Source organism: Podarcis liolepis, assembly GCF_965112155.1.
Source record: "Podarcis liolepis genome assembly, chromosome: 8".
Lineage (NCBI taxonomy): Eukaryota > Metazoa > Chordata > Lepidosauria > Squamata > Lacertidae > Podarcis > Podarcis liolepis.
Genome location: NC_139560.1, coordinates 55,971,930 through 55,995,145, shown reverse-complemented (window position 1 = coordinate 55,995,145; position 23,216 = coordinate 55,971,930). Strand labels below are relative to the sequence as shown.

The following is a 23,216-nucleotide window of genomic DNA, read 5'->3' as shown; positions in this document are numbered from 1 at the left end:
CAGCACTGCAGTTGTAAATGGGATGCAGGTGGTGCTGTGGGTTAAACCACAGAGCCTAGGACTTGCCGATCAGAAGGTCAGCGGTTTGAATCCTTGCGACAGAGTGAGCTCCCATTGCTCGGTCCCAGCTCCTGCCAACCTAGCAGTTTGAAAGCACATCAAAGTGCAAGTAGATGAATAGGTACTGCTCTGGCGGGAAAGTAAACGGCGTTTCCATGTGCTGCTCTGGTTTGCCAGAAGCTGCTTACTCGTGCTGGCCACATGACCCAGAAGCTGTACGCCGGCTCCCTTGGCCAATAAAACAAGATGAGCGTCGCAACCCCCGAGTCGGTCACGATTGGACCTAATGGTCAGGGGTCCCTTTACCTTTACCTTACTGTAGTTGTAAAGCAGGGGTTGGCAAGGTTTACCTCACCTCGGCCTGTTCACTCCCATGGCGATTACTCCATGGGCCGGATCGCGTCTGTGCAGATGCGATTTTTTTCCGTCTGCATAGACTTGATTTTCAGCGTCTGTGCATGCGCAGATGCAGTCTCCGGCGCCACAGAAGCGAGTCCTTCACTCCAGTTTAGCACAGTGCACGGGGACTCGCTGAGCAGGTGGCTCGGTTTGGGAGCGGCTCGTGGGCCATTTAAACAACCCCAGGTTGCCGACCCTGTTGTAAAGTAAGTGCAGTTACAGTTAATGTCACTAGTTGGTGCTAGTGATAACAGAGCTACATAAGGTGTACCAAACCAAGTCACTGGGCCTTTGATCCTCAGAAATCTCCCGGTGTGCGCCTCCTCCCCCTTACACAGCACTCACAACAGAGCATTACAGGGCACTTGTGGGGATTCCCCCCCCCTCATAGTCAGAATAATTTGGCTGATCATGGGTACTTTATCCATTGATGGGGGGAGGCACCATTTGCTGCTCTGCCTCGGGCAGCATGGATGAAGATATTGGGACAGCCGTGAGTTGTTTTATGTCTGGGCAAACCTACTCACATATTGGGGAAATAGTATTGTATGAGCTGGCCAGCTTTCACGTGGCTTAACCCCTTCATCTGAGCCATTTTCCCAATGAAATTTGCCCCCACCCCACCCCCACAAGCTGCTATTTTATCCTGCAACAGAAAGTTTAGGAGCTTCGCAGTGCCACAGAGTCTTTCTCTCTCTCTCTCTTGCCAGTTTTTACAAACGTTAAAAATGCTTCTCTCCCTCATCTAATTTATTTGTTAGGAGCACTGCTGAGGATAATAACCGACCTTGCAAAACAGTTACTTCAGGGAGTAATGAGGAGGGGGGAAATGCCCAATGATTAATAAAAGCATTTTTTTAAAGTTCACATTAGAACATCCTAGTGATGTATTTCAACTTTTTTAAAAATGAAATCTGCACTAACGGTTCCCTATTCTATAATAATGCAAAGCTTCTTTAGTTGGAACAAGTACATTATCCCACAGAGTCACCAGAGGGCATCAATTATTTGTGCAAACTGCATTATTGAGTCAGAAGTGCTTATTGTGCCTGTGTTTATATACTAAAACAATCTTCTACTGGATGAAGTTCCAGTAAGTCAGAAAGTAATTTGAAAGTGTACCCAGCATAATTATAAATCACATTCATAATATTAGCAGTTAATTAATTAATTAATTAATTAATTAAGAGATACTTGAGAGTTAATTCCAAAGGCTTCTGAAGAGCTTTCTTCACATACATGTATAGTTTCAAAAAATACTTCACTGCATTGTTTTCTGATTCAGCTTGGTGCCATGCAGACGTCCTGGACAACAACTACACTCACCCTCAACCAGAATGGAAAAACGAATTAGAATTGTGAAAGTTGTGGTCTGATAATATCTGGAGATCACTAGGGTGATCTAATGTCACCCACATGTTAAGAGTAAATAGAAATAAGAGCGACCCAGTGACATTTCTTGAAAACTCTTGATTTTACAGCTTGGAAGGGCAGCAAAGTGATGGATAGGCAAGTAACCCCTCATTACATCTCTTCTCCAACACCAACCTCCCTGCCCCTGGAAAACAATAACAACTATGTTTCCTTTAAGAAACGGCATCAGGGTTTTCTGTGTTTTCAGAGGATGTTCATTATTACTAGACAAATTGTCAAGGATGATTGTACACCATTGTTAGTTTTCTAATTAAGAAACCAAACCACCCACCGCCCCAGTAAGTTTCTAATAAACCGTGTTTCCCTATAACTCAGTTTGGAATCCATTAGACGAAGACCTTCTTGCCTTATTGGATGCCTCTTGTTGTCTTGTTTATTTTATATGGAGCTAATTTTATTCACTCTTTGCTTGGCCTGTTTGCTGCCAAAGAGATAATGCAAACCGGGGTGAGGGTTGGGGGTTATGTGCCTGCAATATTTTGCTCTTGAATTATTGAAGTGCCCTTAAATAATTTAATAAACCTCAGCAGGTTATTATTCTGTTGATTGACAGGGCTCACATTGACTCTAAGGATCTCTGTAGCCCTGGAGGGCTAGAACCACTCGAGGCAAGGCTGAAGAGATGTAGCATGCAGGAGGAGAAAGGGATACATTGATATGGTGATCTCTGCTACAGAAATGCAGCCTGGTGGGAACTTTCTAGTTGCATGGCCATTTATAGGAAATAATAATAATACTTTGCTCATCTGGCCCCAGCCACTCTGGGCAGCTTCCAACACATATAAACATAATAATTCTAATTGTCCCACAAGCTTACCCGTAAGATCTAAGTGGTGCGATTCTGAGTGTGCTTTTGGAAGATGCAAAGTAGAGGATCAGCCCTGCTGACTTCTTCTAGTTCCAGCCATGCTAAAAGTTTGGACATGCACAAAAACTATGGTGGAAACAGAGGCCTTGTAAGATTGGGGTGGAGAGTTGAGCATCTGGGACTGGCCTTGTTACATACTGCAGGGAACAGGTCACTAGTCAGTTAGGGGCTAAGGAGATACTTGGGAAAGTATTAGGTTGACATGGACCTAAATGTCAATATCATTAAAATGTCAGTATGGTTAAATCCTGCTGCCTGTGCTAATTCCCGACTGAGCAGGATTTTACCCTCCGTTCATCAGCTGATAAGTGCAGGGGGAGGGGATCCTGCTACTTTAGTGTTAGCAGATGAACAGTGTGCCTGTGTTAAATCCCTGTGGGGAACTGGCAGGCCCAGTCAACACAGAATTCAACTTTGCTTTCTACTCATCAGCTGACATCACCTGCCCATCTGAGTGATGCCAGCTGATTGACAGGTGGGTGTGGTTTTGAGAAAAAGGTCCTATGGCCCCCATGGACCCCTTGGCAGGCCAAGGGTGATTGAGGGACAGAGGTTCCCCACTGCTTTAAAACATAGAAGTTTTATTGATTGCAAGTATTAATAATCAATCCATGTGCAGGGCACTCAAGGTTCCTATATTATGCTAATTTCTGCTTTCTGGCCAAATGAGAATTCACAAATAGGCAACATAAATTGTGAGATGGAATTTCAAACCAATAATCTGCACTGCCCTCTGAGAACTTTTCTTAAAATTGCATCTTGATGCAAATGCAACTGAAGAATATATACAAAAATTAATCATCCTCCAGCTTTGAGGCATAAAAAACCACTATGTGCTAACTTTTGGATAGATAGCCTTATCATGCTGTCCTATAAATTTATTACAGAATAAACTGAAGATGGTATATTCATGATTAACTACACATCACCTCTGTATAGGCTCTTTGCAAAACATACTCATACCAGATGATGAAATGCTAGCGGTAAAACTAAGATAGCTTATCAAGGATGTAGGGGTTCATCAGCTGAAGGCACCAGCAAAATATAAAATATGATCTGTTTTTACCATAATCCTAAAGAAAAACACATCTTTATTCATGCATTCATTCAGTTGCTATCTCACCTTTCACTGGCATAAAACCTATTCAACCCATTAAAATGAAACAGAAGTATTTTACAATGTAACATAGAAATGCAACTAAAATTCTTTAAAATAATCATACAGTTCTACCATTGTTTTATCCATTTGCTGTTGACCTCACAACAGCAGGGCTCTCTCCCCATCTACCCAGCTGCATTCTCAAAGGCCTGTGCACAGATGTGAGGCTTTAGATGGTGTTGGAAAGCAAGCAAAGTAAGCCAGGCATTCCTTGAAATGGGGAGCCTCCTTGGCACAGTTTTGGTCCAATCCTGTTCAGCAACAGCAGCAGTAACAAGTAAATACCTCTTCCCTGCATAGTGCAGGCTGCTCAGATGTACAGTGGTACCTCGGGTTACATACGTTTCAGGTTACAGACGCTTCAGGTTACAGACTCCGCTAACCCAGAAATAGTACCTCGGGTTAAGAACTTTGCTTCAGGATGAGAACAGAAATCGTGCTCCAGTGGCGCGGCAGCAGCGGGAGGCCCCATTAGCTAAAGTGGTGCTTCAGGTTAAGAACAGTTTCAGGTTAAGAACGGACCTCCGGAATGAATTAAGTACTTAACCCGAGGTACCACTGTACAGCCTTCATGCTGGAACATCAGAAGTGGTGGTCCTTATGTAGTACCATGCCCGGCCTCTTGGTGGCACCAATGTAATACCACAATACGAGAAACAAAACGGTTTCATACAACCAAAGCACTGTTTTATCAGAATTCAACACAGTAATAGCCTCATATTTGTTATACATGTATGCGAGACCCAGTCTTTTACTATCTACTTACGTTTTCTAGTCAGGCATTTGGCCCGGTTATTTTCAGGGAGGCTGCCACAAATCACATTGAAGATAAAAGTTTCGTGTGCATGAAATGCTATGTTTGCATGCATTGAAAACTTATGCAGAAGTTTGCGTTAGAAAGGAGGTTTCTCTCTAGCTAATGCGGCAAGATGACGCACCCCAAAAACTGAAGCAAAGATTACTCTCATGCAAGGAGAACTCAGGGTCTAAGTTAGTCCATGGAGACAGCAGCTGTAGAAGCTCAGCTCAGCGATCCTGAACAATCAAGATGCTCACATAGGATCTCATTCCCTGGGAACAGAGAGAGAGAGAAATATTCAGAGAATCCCAGAATTGTAGATGCAGAAATATGCAGCCATCCCATACAGGGATCAAACCTGCAACCCTGGCATTGTCAGCGCCATACTCTAACCAACTGAGCTATCCAGGGTTACTGAACTGTATTAAGTACTAAAAGAAGATGGGACCACATTGCTTAATAAAGCTACATCCGTTGCTTGCTTTTACCAAGAGCAATGAGTTACAATTAAACATTGCAAAATACAAAGTAACTGTTTTAAGACTGTTTCCAGTAAAGCTTTGAAACACCTTCTTGCAGTGTACTGCATTCATTTCTACTCTGCGTAAGGTCCAGATCAGGGATTCTGCTTGTAGCAACCTCCCTCACTGTGAGAAGTGAGGTTAAAGGGAACCAGGCAGAGGGCCTTGTTGGTAGTGGCACCTGCCCTGTGGAACGCCCTCCCATCGAATGTCAAAGACATAAATATCTGACTTTTAGAAGACATCTGAAGGCAGCCCTGTCCAGGGAAGTTTTTAATGTTTGATGTTTTATTGTGTTTTTAATATTCTGTTGGGAACCGCCCAGAGTGGCTGGGGAAACCCAGCCAGATGGGTGGGATATCAAATTCTTCTTCTTCTTCTTCTTCTTCTTCTTCTTCTTCTTCTTCTTCTTCTTCTTCTTCTTCTTCTTCTTCCAGGTTGAGGGGAGATGGGACATGCCTATTGAATGCAGAGGACACACAGCAAGCCCCTTATATACATTTAGCTCTTCTGTGATCAGGCTGAATGCCTGAATTGCGAATCCTGTGTTCTGTTGCCTGTGTTTCTGAAATCTTAAGCATGTACAAATCTTTGGTGGACAAATTTGTCCAGTTTGTAATCCTCGGCTGCTGTATGATGAATTGAGCCACTTTTGCCAGGATGTCCAGCATTTAGCAGAGAAGACACCCAACCCCAGCTGATCTGCAGGCATCTATGCTGAAGATGTTTATCTGCTTACCCCTGACAAAACTCTCATTGATTCCTGTGGCGCTATGTGAAATGTAAACTCGGCCGTTTTGTAGGTACATGCACAGAAGCTCTTTAACACTAATAGCTCTTTACTCTTGGTGTCTCTTTTCTTGACTGCTGTGTTATTTACACGATCACACCACCCTTCTGTCTAAGAAGTTTCTTTGCTATGCAAATCAAACAAGATGAAGGGCAGCCACACTTTCACGGGCTCAGAGGAATTTTGAAAATGTGTTTTCAACACCGTCACAGAATATGTGCAGCCATAAAATGCTTGCTATGAGGGTGTGGTTAGTCACAATATGTGTTACTGCAACAAAACACTCATTTCCCTAAAGGGAAATGGATGCCGTTACAAGTAACAAAGTTACACTAGAGACTGAGAACAAGGCTTCAATCCTAGGTAGGTTTGTGTGGGAGTAAGTTCCCACACCACCACCTTTCTTGGGCTCCATGATCACTGCAGATGGTGACAGCAGTCACGAAATTAAAAGACGCCTGCCCCTTGGGAGAAAGGCGATGGCAAACCTAGACACCATCTTAAAAAGCAGAGACATCACCTTACCAACAAAGGTCCGTATAGTTAGAGCCATGGTTTTCCCAGTAGTGATGTATGGAAGTGAGAGCTGGACCATAAAGAAGGCTGATCGCCGAAGAATTGGTGCTTTTGAATTCTGGTGCTGGAGGAGACTCTTGAGAGTCCCATGGACTGCAAGAATTTTCCACAGGAGCCAATATAATAAGTCACAAGAGGTCATGTTCACACAACAAGATTGTAATCCAGAAGAGCATTCTCAGAATACAACAAAGCTTTTAAGTACCAAGCCCATTGTGCATCAAATCTCGGGGAATTTTCTTTGCACTGCAATTTAGAATGAACTTCTGTTTATGATGTGTCTCATGACAGAAAAATAGCAATGAAGATTTAGGCTAATAAAGACATTTTTGTTTAAGAAGCCTTTCCCCCCAAGTATAACCCAGGCATTTTATGGAATATTAACTGTACAACTGTAGATACAGATATTGCTTTAGTTAAGAGGACCCTGCCTTTTACTGAGTCAGACAATTGGTCCATTTAGCTCAGTATTGTCTGCACCAAACAGCAGCAGTTCTCTGTGGTTTCATATGGAGGCCGCTCCCAGACATGCCTGAGGATTCTGGTGTCTGACTACAGGCAAGGATTCTTCAGGAGCAAATATCTCCTCAGAAGTAAAACTCCCCTCTCAGGGATACTGAGGTATTGATAGGAGTCAGCAGCAATTGTGGTTTGTGTTATGTATTCAGGGTGTTATGTATCCAGTGGTCTGTGTTTGCCTGAGCTTGAGTCTGGACTAAGGATTCTGAGCCCCTGTGTTCTGATTCGATAAATGATACCCAATCACAGAACATTTCAGTATTTGGGCTTGTGCATTGGCCCTTAAACTCTGAGTCATGATTCACAGCTTGGAAGTTTAGACAGCCAATCACGTTGGGAGTAGGAGTGGCCCAGGCCTTCAGAAATCTATATAAGCAGTGGCTTTGCCACTGTTATTGAGTTATGTAGTTCAATAAATGTTCTTGCTGTTACCACTGTGTCTTGCCTTGTGAGAACCCACCAACACTTCAGTTTGGTTCCAGCAGCTCCAGCTCAAAACCCCAGTGCTGTGATCAAAGAGTTGCTGATATAAAGTCTATGTATTAGCATGATCCCTTGCCTGCTATTGGATCGCCTGCTCTGATCTTGTAGAAGAAGAAGAGTTTGGACTTGATATCCCACTTTATCACTACCCGAAGGAGTCTCAAAGCGGCTAACGTTCTTCTTTTCCTTCCTCCCCCACAACAAACTGTGAGGTGAGTTGGGCTGAGAGACTTCAAAGAAGTGTGACTAGCCCAAGGTCACCCAGCAGCTGCATGTGGAGGAGCGGGGATGCGAACCCGGTTCACCAGATTATGAGTCCACCGCTCTTAACCACTACACCACACTCACCTGTCCCTTTTGGGATCTCTTCTAGCTTGGAGCCTGGCCTGGGACTGCTCTAACTTTCCCCTAAGCCTTGGCAGTGGACTCTTAACTACAATCTGGCCCATGTTCTGGTTGCTACCCCATTGATGTTGCTGCGGGCAAGTCTCCTGTTTACTGAAGAGCCCAGTGAATACAGGACACTTAGCCATTGAACCCAAAACCTTCTGCATCCAAAGCAGATGTTCTACCACTGAGGTAAATCGCTTCTCCAAGGACAAAGAGAGTTTATTTCTTTGTGTTTTTTCTTGATACCATGCTTTGGAAGCGTCTGTGTGATGGTTTATAGATCTGCAAAATAAACTAATGGGAGGTATGAGAATGGAGAGGAACATGTAGTTCTCTTCTGAGTAGGGGGAAGAAAGAGAAGACACACACCCCTGCAAAAAGGACATATTTCTCAATGTTTTTATATGAAAGGTGCATTTGATAACTGTTTTATGTGCTTAAAGTCTCCTGGGTGCCAAGCAATTGTAATTTCCTTTCCTGCAAAGCTGCTACCATCCTGTGATTTTATTTGAAAGGAGAGGAAAAAATTGAAGAGCAGAAGATGATTGGGAATACTCCTATCAAGCCAGAAGGCAGGAGCTGTCCAGTGATGGGGGCATATTATGGTGTATTAGCTATAACAGCTTTCTGTGTGGCCTCCATTGAAACAGAGCTCTCTCTCTCTGGGCAATCAGGCCACGTCACCCATCACCTTTCTTGTCCCTTCTGCAAATGGCCAGAATGTAATACTGGCTATTGTATTTCCAATAAAAAAAATAATTCTAAAGAGAAATCATCTCAAAAGTTGAGGATAAGGAACCTTAAAAAATCACAATGTGTGCAATGATGAAGCAAGAAATGGCCTGAATTTTGAACCACATTAGCCTTTCTATGGTTTTTAATGCAAACATGTGCTCACTGTAGAATATTAAATGTTAGAAAGACATTATGGTTTCTCTGGGCTTCCATTTTAAAGTTCCATCCCTGCTGCAAATACATTTATAAAGAAAAATCAGTTTTAAAATCATTGCTTCCTGGTGGTTAGTTGTTTGTATGGAGTCTGGAGTGCAGTCTATTCACAGTGTTTAAGATTTCTTTTTTTCTTTTTTTTTTACTATTGCTATTTAATTATTAAGACTCTGTAGATGTTCCTTGTAAAATTGACACCAAGATGGATGAATATAAACAAAGCCAGCCACATTTTTATTTGGCATGGCTCCTTTGCCTTTAGCACTATGATTGAGAAATGCAAAATTCAGCAGACAAAAGGCAGCATTGAATTTATTTTACCTGTCAAGCAGCAGCTGCATAAAATAACTTATTTTCCATCTAGAATATAAAAGTCACCTTTCAAGAGTTGTTGGCGGTGACATATAAAATGTTATGTTTCCCAATTTAAAGCTAACATACGTATTTTTATATCTCGTGCAAAAACTAAAAATACTGCATACTGGGGGATAAAATTAAAATAATAATTTATTTGTGGTAGAGTTACAAAAAGAAAGGGATGCAAATAAATTGCGAGAGAGAGAACAAAAAATGGAATATAAGAGATAAAAGGCTGGGGGTAAATTCATTGGCAGAAAATCTATTAAAAATTGAGCAGCAGCCTGAAGCAATAAAAACTCAGAAAGCACAAGAAAAAGAAAGCAAAATCACAGGAGCAACGTATTCTAATTAATGAACTGAAAACTAAGAATGGAAAAATCAAGGCTGATGTGGAGAAAAGCAAAGACACTCTGCAGGAATTAGGAAATTGATTGAAAAAGCTGACCCATAATCACAGATTGTCTAGGTTCAAACAAATAACAAACCGAGATTAAGTAAAAATGGAAGCAAAAGCTGCACTGGAGCAGCAGCCCATGAGCTCTTTTCATGAGATTCTAAACCATAGCTTAATGCCACATCTCAAGAGAGCCATGGAGGGATTTATGCAGGGGAAGGCATGAAAGGAAGCATCAATATGCCAAGGAAAAAACTGCACCGTGCATCAAAAAAGCATATATTTAAGGCACCACATCAGTCTGCCATGCAAATTGTTGTGATATAAGTGTACTAGCCACTGAGTCAGAATGGCTTTTTCCCCCCTTCCATTTTCCAGCTTTGAGACATTCAGACTAACTTTAGCTATATATTGTATTTCACAGTGTTTTGAGCCACTGTGTTTTGAAGTGACATACAATAATGGATGCACACAAAAGCCCAATAATTCCAGATGATTTGTGCTGCTGAATGACTGGCTGTCATTCGCCTCCTTCCCTGCCTCTTCTATCTTTTCTCCACGTCAGTAGAGGATAACTATTCTCATAGGCGCCGACTCCATGGGGCCTGAGGGGGCCCGAGCCCCCTCAAAAATTCGTTGGGGGGGCTCTGCCCCCCCAATAATTTAAGAAAATTATTAGGCACCTTGCCAAAAACCACGCAGGGGACTCCGGCGCGCGCCTACCAAAGTGACCGGGAGCTCCTGAGAAGGGGTGGGCAGGTCGGTCAGTCAGAGGAAGACCCCCAGCGGTGGGACTTTAGAAAGGAATGGAGCCGCGGGGCCGAGGAACGGCGTATTCGTCGCCGGCGAGGGACCGGGGTGAGGGGAGAATGGAGGGGACGGGAGTTCCCGCCGCCGGAGCGGGGCTTTTTTTCTGGGTTCGGCTAAGGTGACGTTGGTAGGAGGGGGTGGCCGCCTCCCGGCACGAAGCCTGGGGAGGGCAGGCCGGTTCTTGCATGCAAAAGCACCACTGCCATCCTGCCGCCAGTATGGACCCCGGTATGGGCCCCCCCAATATTTTTTATAAGTCGGCGCCCCTGACTATTCTACACATTCTTTACTGGTGCAGAAAGGCAGGTGTGCTCAAGTAGTTGAAAGAGTTATCAAATCAAATACCTTTATTGGCATCACAGTATAAAACATGTCAGGTCACTGGGATAATTAAAAGGACAAGGGTGAAGCTGTTGAGGGTTGTAAGGTCACACTGTGATCATGTGCACTGAGATATTCTGCCTCACCCTGTCTGTGCCCCCAAAGGATGGTTCGTTGGGAACCCTTTTGGGTAAAATTGTGGCTAAAAAGGAAGCTACTAAAGGAGTGATATCTTTGTCCTGATCTGCCAGGAGAAACCTCATTATAGGCCGGAGGGCCAACATTTTGCTCAGCATCAGTTGGTGAGGTCTGTTGTGTAGAGAGCAATCTAAGAGAATGTGGTCCATTGAATTAGGTACTCCTTGGTTGCAGGCACACAAATGGGCTTGATATGGAGTATGTGAGCATCTACCGTTGGTCACTGTAGAGGGGAAGGCATTTAATCTCGCGAGTGTAAAGATAGGAAGGGAGCAGTAGATCCTTTAGATATTTGGCACAGGTTCTGTAGGGTGTTGTAATACCTAAGGCCTCCGAAGAACAGGATCTCGGAGTATGAGGTAACAAGCGCTGTCTTTCGTGGTGCTACTTGATTATTTGGAATATGAAACTTTTGTCACATGCTTCAAGGCTCTCGAAAGCAATGCCCAAACTACGGATTTTATCTTGAATTGCTTTAAGAGCATTAAATTTGAAAGACCCAGGTTCAAGTTACCTGTTCTGTAATGAGGTTCACCGGTGACTTTGTACCAGTTTCTGTCAGTCTGGCCTACCTCAAAAGGCTATTATGAGGAGAAAAGTCAGGGGTGGGGAACCCACAGGTCACAAGCTAGATCTGGCTCACAGGCAGATTTTTGAGTCTCTTCCCATCCATTCACTGGTTGTCCTCTGAGTACAAAGTTGTCTCCTTGTGAAACAATAAAAAACGACCATCAGTTCCTGCTTGCACTAGTTTCTCTTAGAAGATGTTTCTCTCATCCCTCACAACAGAATGTTACTGTCTAGATATTGTATCTGTCTCTCCTTCATCACTATTTACAGAGATGCTGCATTCCTTCCCTACTTCCCTCACCACATGCAGAAGGGAATGTCTGAACCAGAAGACCCCACATTTATGTGAATGCAGGTGATGGCTTTACCCTGGATAATGAATGGTATCAACTACCCTTACCTGAACCATTTGGAGCCAGTTACAGAAAAATTCTAGCAACTTCACAAAACTACTAATAACTGAATAAACTTGTAGCACCACACAAAGTCTGATTGGGTGGTACAGCTACATGGGTAGACCAAGTGATAGTAAGCAAACCTATAAAAGGAACTGAGAGGCAAAACAAGACAAATTTAATTAAAAATTGGTTCTCAGGAGGATGGAGACACATAGAAAATGTTTAACAAGTTCAAGAGGATGACTTCAGAATTGAAAGAACCCTTGCTGAACCTTGGGTTAGATGAGTAACATTTTCCAGTGTGTGTGTTGTTATAGTAGGGTTTGAGAGTAAATTATCAACCCACGTATAATGACTTGAAGCTATTTTATTTTGCCTTTTGTTTTTCTTGCACTGTTTTCTCATAGGATGAAAGCAAATCGCACACTGTTCATACCTAGCTTTTACTTAAAAGGCATCTTATTTTAAGGAACTTGATGAGCAGGTACTAACTTTCTATGGTTTCCTCAAGTGTTTTGGTGTCTGTCAGGGCTGAACCCTGTGATCAGTGGCAGTGCCATGAATCGTTGCAGATATTCATCCTGAAGGTCAAAGCAGGGTGTTAGCAGCCCGAGATAAGCAGTTGTGCTTTAGTCTCTGCCTCTGTTTTCTAGAACTGTATTTAGACTGTATTGTGCTTTAACAGGTAAGCACAAGCTCAGACTCAGTGACCCGGATCTGCAATTTTAGTGGATCCGGGAGCATTTGTGCATTGCAAACATGAGCCCTGCAGAGTGCAGGTGTGGAAAGAGGTAGACTGAGTGAGATGCAGGCACACTGGCCAAAACACAACTAGGGCAATCAGCTTTGGCAGTGCCAACCACCTAACATGAGTGGAATCAGAATCCTAGTCCCCTTCCCATCTTGGGATTCCTGGTCTGCTTCTCTCTACCATGGCCACATGACCCAGAAAGCTGTCTGTGGGCAAACACTGGCTCCCTCGGCTTGAAAGTGAGATGAGCACTGCAACCCCATAGTCATCTTTGACTATCCAGGGGTCCTTTACCTTCTCTCTACCAGTACAAACAAATCCATCTAGCAGTAACCTTATCCAGCCCACATTATCAGTTTCTCCTCAAGAATATAATGGGGTACTTTGTCAAATGTCTTGCTGACACCAAGATGCACTATATCCACAGCATTCCCCTTACAGGAATTCACTTAAAGGAAAGCACAGTCAATGACAACTTTCGAGAATTGTGAGCACTCAGGGAGGCTGTAGAGTGCAGACCACTGGAGAGATATGAAGAATGAAAGAAAGGACATTCACAACCCTCTACATTGAAAGTAAGGTAAGCACAACAAAAACCTGTGTGAATTTCACTGGCATTTCCCCTCTACTTTGCTAATTTTTGAATCCAATTTCTTTTTCTTGTTAGTTGATGGAGAATGGTTGGAGAGGAATTGCAGGAGAAATTTTCATCACAGCATTTCCACAGGGAGCAGTAATTGCCAGATCCACTTGAGTAATGCAATTGTCTGTTTCAAATAGCTTACATCACGTTCCACCTAAACATTATTTCTGAATTGTTATGTAAATGTAATAACAGCAAGCAATTTATCTGTCATATCACAATCCTCACTGACCCAGTCCCTTTCTACTCCCTTCTTCCTGTTGAATGCTGGGAGAGATTGCTAAGGCTATATATTGTTCTGATGATAAGTACTGCATGACATACCCCGATGCAAGAAATGAATGGACTAATAATGAAATTAGAATAAAAACGAGCAGGAGAGAGAAAAGGTGGTTGGGACTAATGATGGAGATTGCCAACAGGATCTGACAGCGATCAGGTTCCATATTGTCAAAGATGTGTAAACAGTTCTCAGAACAAAGATAAACTATTAGGACTTCCCCCCGCATATGGGGAAAAGACAGTATCTGCCATCTTGTTGATTTATAAAGTACAATTTACATATTGATTACCTCCCAGCTGCTTTCTCTCCCTGAACCAACAGCCTCACCTGGCAAACCAACCTCTCTTTTTTCAATTCTAATGAGGGGTTGCTGTTTGCTGAAGGAACTAAATTCATGCTTATTTTTATTTAGTTGTTTATTCAAAAGAGAAGAATAATCTGCATTAGATTTTACACAGGCTTTATTTGAAGAATGTATAACCAGGCTTTCCTATATAGTTCAAGGTGGCTTACAAGAATATTAGAAACAACCAAGTACAAGCCAATGGGTCTTAGTCCTGCATAAACACATGTAGGATTGCTCTGTTAAGCCCCTATGGAGCACCCATCAGCTGCACAGGTGTGACTTGGTGTAAAACAGTTTTTTGTCATCCCAGGTTCCCATCAGACCCAGCAATCTTGGCCAATGGGAGTTATAGTTCAGCAGCATCTGGAGGAACCACAGCTCCCCACCCTGCTGTATACCTTTGATCCCTTATAGGGGCAAGAGTGTGGTTTTGGCTAGGGGGAAAAATCAAATATCAGAGTACAATATACAGAGCATAGGGCTGATATCAGAGTACTTTGGTATTTTGCTGTAAATAACAGGACCATGAAATGTAGTTAAACTAAGGAGGCTGCTTTTCTGGCTTTCTTTACATGATCTTCAAATGACATTACATAAAAACATATGTAAAGCCCAGCTGAATCAGCGCAATGGTCCATCAAGTCCATCAGTCCATTCTCACAGTACCCAATCAGATGCACAGGAGAAGCCTGCAAGCAGAAATATGGCTCTCAGGTTGAAAAGGTTCTCTCACCCTTGACTTCGACTAATCGGCTTGTAGCACAAACACGAAGCTTTTCCCATTCAGAATTGTTCATGCTCATCCTCAACATACCACTTTCAATCTAGATTGATTCTGTATCCTGCCACCCACAGGAATATCATGACTTGATGTGCATTTGAAAACCCTCCCCCTGGTTCAGTTATTCATGCCTTTTTTGCCCTACACATGGTCCAGGTAAATGAAGGAGGATGTGGTGATTGTGATTCTGGTATACGCCCACCATCCATCACTGGGCAGGTGTGGATTCATGCAATTGCCTACATGTATTTTCAAGTGGGCACACTGCATGGTAATGCTGGATCAATCTGCAGGGAGCTTTTGTTTTTGGAATGAAATAATATTCTCAATAAATGCTTTTCAGGGGCAATAGATCTAAATTGTGTGTGGACTATGTGTGTGGAATATGCACACTCTGTTGTTTCTAGAATAAAATTTGTGTACACAGCCGGTCAGATATCACCCTTAGCCTTTAAGGATTTTTTCTTATTTTAACAGTTACGCATACACACCACATTTTTGCTTGCAGTGAACAATGTAGTGAGGATCACAGGATCCAGGAATGAGGACTTCAAACTCAAAGGCAGAGCTTACATCTATGTTTTAGATTTTCAGTACTCGGTAGGAAAGCAACAAGGAGCAAAAGGCTTTCTGAAGTGTGGGGTGCTTTCATCTTCCAAATCTCAATACCTTCTTTCAAGAGTTGAAGCTTTTGGGGATTATTTTTGCTCCTCTCCTATTTCCTGGAAATAATCAGTGGGAGCATAAAAGGAAGTCTGTGATCACAAACCAATCACATTCCAATGTTTTCACCTCAGTTTACTTCCACATAATATGTTTGTGATCCAAGTGCAATTACTACAAGTCTCTCAGGAAAAGGTGCAATACTATTATTATTTTTTACTCCAAGTTTTTGGTCTGAACAAATGCAATACTTCTGTCCATATATTTTGCCATTGCTGATGCAGTTAGCATTCCTGGAAAACTCTTTAGCTGAGAGGTTATTATAACACAGAATTTGCTCCAATACATTACCATTGGGGAGATTATATTGTTCAACCTGAGCAAACACCTCTGCATCTAAGAAGGAGTTGGCACCCTGGAAATAAATTGAGCCAGCGGCATTCTGAAAAGAATTCACAACCCCATCAAAAACCTACAATTCCTTGGAGAAGCCACTCAGTTAACTGTTGCTGTGATATACTAATGGAAAGCTGAACCCAAAGGAGGGTGATGAATTATGATACTTTTCTGAGTTTTCCCCCACAACAAACAAAACTTCTGTTTCTGTAGACTCTTTCTAAGCCCAGGTAATAAAATCCTTCATTTTATTATAGCGTTGAAAGGTGCTCCCCCCCCCCCCCCCGTTTTAATTATTTTCCCCTAAAGGGATAAAAAAAAAAATCCAAGATACCCCAGTTTGTAGTCATTTCTAAGACTGGGTATATTTGTAGGCGTCATTTGTTTGAAGGCAATTCATTGTTTGAATGAAACTAAGGCTGCATTTGGGTGTTGCTCTCTCCATGAGCAGGTGCTCCTGTGCTTTCTTCCGGGTTTCACTCCTGCACTGACATGCACACCTGGCTCCAACTCCAGGTTGGATTTTTGCCCCGGCCTTGTGCTTCAAGCAGCCTTAAACCCTTTAATCGGATGCCGGGATATTTGCTCATTAAAACATTTGTTCAGTGTGAGTTGTGGTGAGCCTGAAGCATTGGTCTAGGGCGGTGAAGGAAGGGATTGCCACAAGGGTTAGCCAATAAGCATTCTGCACAGACAGACGAGGGAGGTAGGAGAGAGGTGGCTTCCTGATTATTACAATGACTCCCTAACTTTGCACAACTGGTCCGAAACCCCCCACCCCACCCCATTGCTCAAGCCTAAGTCCTTGCACTGACTGGACAGTTACTTAGCATGCCATTGGATGCAAGCCAATATACAAAAATACAGCAGAGACTACCAGCCCTATCCCCCAGATGCAAAAGCATGCATTTATGGCTAGCAGTAGCACTCTTACTTCTGCTGCTATTGATTGATTAAGGTGGAGAGGAAACAAACAATGTGTGCATCCCAAAGTCAAGCCGCATCACTCAACCTAGGATCATATGAACTACTAGATGATCATAGAGTTGGTCCCTTCCAACTCTATGATTTCTATGATCCTCGCCTGCCTAGTAGGGGCATCATCCCAACCAATGATTCATTGCCAGTTCACCCATGAACTATCATCAACTCCCTGGTTTATTCAACCTCATCCACCCCACCATTGATTTTAGACAATCATTCATGGAAATCACCATCCCCGGATCTAGCTAAAACAAGGAATAAAGCCTGATGTCATCACCATTCACCCTCTCAAAATAGACAATATGCAGACATGAGTGGTTTATCTCCACTGTAGGTTTATTAACACCTTTACCATGCCGTTTTGCTTTGTTTTGAAAGTGCAAAAGCAAAAGGGGAAGGAAAAATATTCCTGTGTGTTCAGTCCTTTGGGTCAAGATATATACTAGTGAAGAACAGGGCACAGATGGCATTTTTGAGTCATTAAAATAGCAACATGCAGTTTTGCAAGCAACAGGAAGGATGCAGAGGAAATGACACTGGTGTGTGTGCCAGATGCATTGAGCAGAGATAGCTTCCGAGCACGGGTGCCTCCTTCTTTGAAGAATTGCTAACACCAGCACAACAGACATTCTGCAATATACAGTGTTTGAGTATTAGGAAGAAATTCTGCATTCTGTATGCGCATGGATGAAATGGGGGGAAGAAAGTGTGGGAAGAGCACTGGAATAGGGAGCTTGGGGATATTGTAGAATCCATGGGTTGTGGTCAATAAAATTATACTCTTGAGTAGACCCAATGAAATTAATAGATGTAAGTTAGTCATGTCCATCAATCTCAATAGGTCTACTTTGATTAGAATTTAGTTCACTACAACCTAATGTGTCTTTTGGAGTAGGATTGGCCACACGTTTGGTTGGAGTCTTTTAAGTCAGGAGTGTGGAAACTGTGGCCATCCAGATGTTGGAGGACGACAACCTCCTTCACTCCTGCCTGCTGACTGGGGCTGATGTGAACTGGATTCCATCAACCTCTGGAGGACCACAAATTACCCATCCCTGATTTAGACAGACTCAGACCAGAAAGGAAGCCCAAGGAGACCATGGATGGTTTGTCAGGGTCATTTTGAGTCCTGTGGACAAGGATGCAAATGGAAGGGAAGGCAAAATGGGTCGGCAATAATAGTTCTGACTGCAGTTCTGCTGTACTTCCTGGATACAACAATTTTCTGTCTGAAGTTACACGTTTGTTCCTCTGGTATTTTGCCAACCTTTTTTGCAGACCTGAACTGATTCACAAACTACAGGCTCAAACCCACGACCCTGAGATTAAGAGTCTCACGCTCTACCCACTGAGCAGGTCTTAGGTGAGGGCAGGTGAACAATCAAGCAGAGGCAACTTTCTATTTCTCAGTCCTTGCTAGAGAGAAGAGACACCCACTGCCTCCTCTTGTTTCTCCCTCCATGTAGAACTATGGGAAGGGTTGGATTCCTTGGCTGAAATCTCTACCAAAATGCAATCCAGGAGAAGCAGTTCAGCAGCAGAGATGTGCTTTGCATGCTAGTCTGATCCCCCATGTCTCCAGGTAAGGCTGGGAGAAACCCTTGCCCCAAATCCTGGAGAGCCACTGTAGACAATAGGGAGATAGTCCTTCCATGACCACCCTTCTCACCTTGCAGAGAGAGAGAGGTGAGAGAATGTGAGACAGCTGCTCAGAACATACAACCATAGAACTGTCGAGTTGGAAGGGACCCCAAGGGTCATCTAGTCCCATTGCAATCCCCCATGGGTCCAATCCTGCCCAGAAAGTAACTTGAAGTAGGACCAGGCACTTTGCTTCGCTCGCCAACTTTTCCGCTCCAAACACCGGAAGCGGCAGAACTCTAAGCAGAAGGCAGAACGGGTGGGGTTGCAGGGACTTCCTGTGGGGGGGGGTTCTCTCCTCCCCCCCCCCGATCCTTTCCAGCCCCTGCTGCAGCGCAAGGCGAGGATTCAGCTTTGTTCCTTCTGTTCACCCGCTGCTTTGCCTTCCAAATAAACGTGTCAGTGTAACGTGTAGCTCGACTTCAAAAGGGGCGGGCGGGCGGGGGGAGTGCTCAACCTTTCCTCTGCCCCCGGGAAGGTCCGATCCAGCGCAGAAAGTGCCTTCTCCTCCTCCTCCTCCTCCCTCCCCCGCGCCCCTCCCCGCCGTGTTGACATTCGCGCGCCTCACTCCGTCCTTCCTGGTTCGGGAGGCGGGCGCGAGAGCCCCACCCCTCGGCGCTCGCCAGCTCCGCGCGCGTCCTTGCCTGGGCGAAGGTGCTTCTTGGACGGAAGGCTGCGGCGACCAAAGACCCCGGCGGCTGGCAGGAGGAAGCGGAGGAGGAGCGGGAGGCTGACCCCGAACTCGTGGGAGGAGGCGAGAGAGAGAAGGCGCTTGGGCAGCCACCCCAAGCCGGCGCACGCGGGCGCCCCTTTGGAGCTGCCCACCTGAGCGCACGGGACAGGAGCGGCGATTTGATTCGCGCCAGGCCACGCTTGCTGCGGAGGGAGGAGGAGAGCGGCGCCTTCCAGCCTCGACTCGCTTCGTGACAGCGCCGACCGAGCCTGAGAGGGAGCAGATCCGAGGGGGATCTCCCCCACCCACCCAGCCAGCCACCCCCTCGCCGCCCGCCCTGCTCCTGTCGTGGCAGCTGACGAGCCGACTCGCCCTGACCTGCGGGGTCCCCCACGCCGCCTCCGCTCTTCCCCGCCGCCACTCCAAGTCGCCTTCCTCGCGTGGGTAGAGGAAGGGGGTCTCCTCCGTGTCTCCACGCCCGCCCGATCCCCCTCTCCAGGGGGGTGGATGCTGCAGACCCCCGGGAGCCTGCGAGGCCAGAGCGCGCGACAGAGGACACCCGGGGTGCGTTATTGGGGCGCGGGCTGCGCCTTCTTTTGTACTCTTTTGTGCATTTGTGTGTGTCACTGTGTGTGGGGGGGGGGTTGTGTGTGAGAGAGATAGAAAAAGGGTGGCGCGGCTGCCGCTTGACGATAGCCACAATCTGTCTCACGTCTGTCTGGCGGCGCTGCGCCCAAGACGCGGCGCGGATCAGCCCGATCGTGGAGTATGTGTGTGTTGTGTGCCTCTGTGTTGTGATCGCCAGGGGCTGTAGTGGAATCGCTGGCTGGATCCCAGGCAGGGGAGAAGGCGGACTTGTTGTCCCTATCGATGTTGTGGCCTGAGGCTGATAAATAAATTCAGGCTACGACCAGCCTTAAGGGGCGCAAGCTGGTGGCACACGCCCAGCCCTTCCCTAATCTTTCTCTCCACTAAGGTAGCTTTCCCAGCGGTAGCTGCCAGAGTCGCGGGGGGGGGGATGCATTGTGCGCGCCCTTTGTGCCACATCTGGCGTTATGACATGCATTTCCCGCTCACCTGAGAAGGAGTTACGAGGCCTCCCGCAACGGGCCTGGACTGTGGCTGATGAAATGGGAGAGTAAACCTGCATGTATTGCTCCACGCTGCCTTGGGTTGTTGCATAAGTGGGCGGGTTGTAAATATTTTTATGAATAAAAATTAATAAATAATGTAACAAGCCAGGGCATGAGCTGGAGAGGAAGTGTTGCAGGAAGGCAGCAACCGGTTTGCAGCACAGAAGTGTAATTTTTCTCATTCCGGAATCCTCAACATGCTGCTTTCAAGCTAGATCCGTTCTAGACTTGATACACATTTGAAATCCCTCCCCTGGATTCTGTTCCCCGCGCCTACACATGCCCCAAGTGAATCAAGGAGGAAGTGGTGACTGTGATCTTGTGATGATCCCACTCATGATGTCGTTGGGCAGGTGTGGATACACCGCCCATGTCTCAGATCACCTACAGATGTTTTCAAAAGGACACACTGAGGGGTACTGCAGAATCAAACTGCAATGAGCTTTTGGAGCTTTTTGGAAGGAAACCTGCTTATCAGAAAGTGCTTTTGGGGGGCATTTCTCCACTGAAGATCTAGATTGTTTGCGGACTACAGAGAAAAAGGCAAGGACTCTGCCTCTATTGATCCTAGAACAAAATGTTGTGTGTACACAGCCTAGTATTGCAGAAGGGATATATACAAATGGGGTGAGCTGGGAGGCCCTGATCTCTTGTTGTTGCTGGCTATTCTGCTGCTGATTTGAGAGTTTTGTATACTTAAGTGAGATGAAAAGTGTCTAGCCAGCCTATGTGATACTCTTCCCGATACAATATAACAATTGTGGGAGAATAACAATTAGAAGAGACTGTGTTGCTTCAGGAACTAGTCATAGGATAATGAACATGAAACTCTTGCCCTGAGGAAGTTCAGAGGAACTTAGAGTGTGCATACTCCTCAGTCAAGCTAAGTTGGTCCAATAGGAGGAGATAATCAACTGTGACATATAATCAAATGACAGAGGAGGGAGTTCACCTCATTTGGCAGTGGACCTTCCGGTTTATAAACTCGTTTGGAGTTTGTCCTGGTCATTGACTGCATGGGAGACCATCTGGGAATCCTGTTGTAGGCTGCCTGGAATTCCAGGATGGAAGACGCCAAGCAGAGGCCTGCTGGATCAGACTAGAGGCCTGCCTACGCTAGCACTGTGTTTCCCACAGTCACCTGCACAGGTGGGAAGCCCACAAGCAGGAGATAAACAATAGGCCTCTCCTGAGAGCCAGTGTGGTGTAGTGGTTAAGACACGTAATCTGGGAAACCGGGTTCGTGTCTCCGCTCCTCCACCTGCAGCTGCTGGGTGACCTTGGGCCAGTCACACTTCTCTGAAGTCTCTCAGCCCCACTCACCCCACAGAGTGTTTGTTGTGGGGGAGGAAAGGAAAGGAGAATGTTAGCCGCTTTGAGACTCCTGAAGGGGAGTGAAAGGCGGGATATCAAATCCAATCTCTTCTTCTTCTCTGCTGCTGCTCCAGGACAATTTGTGGTATTCAGAGGTATGTTGCCTTAGATCCTTAAGGTACTATACAGTATATAGCCATCAAGACTGGTAGCCACGGGTAGGCTAATCTCTGCATGAATTTGTCTAATCCCTTTTAAAAACAGCCAAAATTTGTGGCCTATACCACTTCTTGAGGTACCAAACTCCACAGTTCAGTTATGTGCTGTGTAATTCCTTTTTCTGACCTGAATCTTCTATAGCAAAGTACTCTTATCTGTCTTGAATCTTCCACATCCGAGCTTCATTGGATGACATTGAGTTCAGGTACGATGAGAGTTATTCCACTGCTCCTAATCATTTCTACAACTTTTCCAGCTATACAGTATCTTTATTGAGCTGTGGTGACCAAAACTGTATAACATATTCAGAGTGTAGTTTCATACTGATATGAAAGCTTTCTGATATTGGTAGTTTTTTTTCCTGATTACTTTTCTAATGATACCTAACATAGGTAGGTGAACATTATTTCACAGTTGCCACACACTAGATCAATGTTTTAATTGAACTTTCCACTGTGATCCTGATACCTTTTTCCTGGTTCAGACCCAATCAGTGTGCATGCAAGGTTGGGATTGTAGACCCCCCAAAGTGAATTAATTACACTTGCTTATATTAAACCACATTTGCCATTTTAATTCCCCTTCAGCCAGTCTAGAGAGATTCCTTTGGAGATCATCGCAATCAGTTTTTTTTTCTTCCCCACCCTGAATAATGAGGTGGCATCAGCTTTGCTAGCTCACAATTCACTCATAACTCTGGGTCTCATAAATACTCCAGATCTTATCAATGTAGTAAATCAATGAACATCTGACTTCAAATCTGAAACCTTCCACCTCCAAAACACACACACTTTTAAGACAATTGCCGTTGGCTATGAGCTGCCCCTGAAGGACTTGCCATATCTTGGATACTTGTGTCATATGGTGTTGAAATATCCTTGCAGGTTAGTCGTTTGAACTTTTCAGGATATTCTTATCTCACACTTGAACTTGGTAACAATGCTATGATTGTTGTGTGTCCTTGTTGATCATAGTTGATAGAGAACACATCAGCCATGCAAGCTTATTTTTGACACCGTGCTCCGTACAGACTAGCTCATGTCTATGCAAAACATTTCATAACTTATTTGCTTGGCCTTTCCCCCCTGACAATTGTGTACTTGGAGGATATTCTTTAAAAGGTCCACAAACTGTCATTTTATACTAAACATAGTACTGCAATCTATCTGATATGGTAATTATAAGTTAAGTTGAAAAGAATGAGGCAACATTAAATAAACAGTTGTTAGCCTACTCATGATTTGAAAGACTTCTACATCATTTTTACCCCTCTTGCACATACATATATAGAGAGATAATGTTAGCAATTGAAAATGACTTTATTCCAAGGCTGGAAACAGCTCCACTTTAAAACAAGTGCATTTCAGTTGTTTATTACAGTTGGTACCCCAG

The 23,216-nt window shown here is 44.5% G+C and overlaps 1 protein-coding gene and 1 long non-coding RNA gene across 4 annotated transcripts in view; one reads left to right on the top strand and one right to left on the bottom strand.

Annotated features, from left to right (window-relative positions):
• MBP (myelin basic protein) overlaps positions 1-23,216 on the top strand; it is a 344,303-nt gene that overhangs the window by 227,763 nt on the left and 93,324 nt on the right. Inside the window, exon 1 of one of the 3 annotated variants that reach the window (XM_083518796.1) lies at positions 18,927-19,722. The exons of 1 other annotated variant lie outside the window; for it this stretch is intronic. Coding sequence is in view for 1 of the 2 variants with exons in the window: in XM_083518795.1 (XP_083374921.1) it covers positions 19,666-19,722 (57 nt within the window). In the remaining variant the exon portion in view is untranslated. Of the gene's footprint in view, positions 1-18,926; positions 19,723-23,216 lie in introns of those variants that run through there. One more of the 3 variants, XM_083518795.1, reaches the window with a different exon arrangement.
• Positions 172-20,911, bottom strand: LOC310714033. The gene is made up of 3 exons (XR_014529537.1): positions 20,236-20,911; positions 4,859-4,991; positions 172-655 (listed from the first exon to the last, which is right to left on the bottom strand). It is a non-coding gene; the product is annotated as an uncharacterized lncRNA (long non-coding RNA).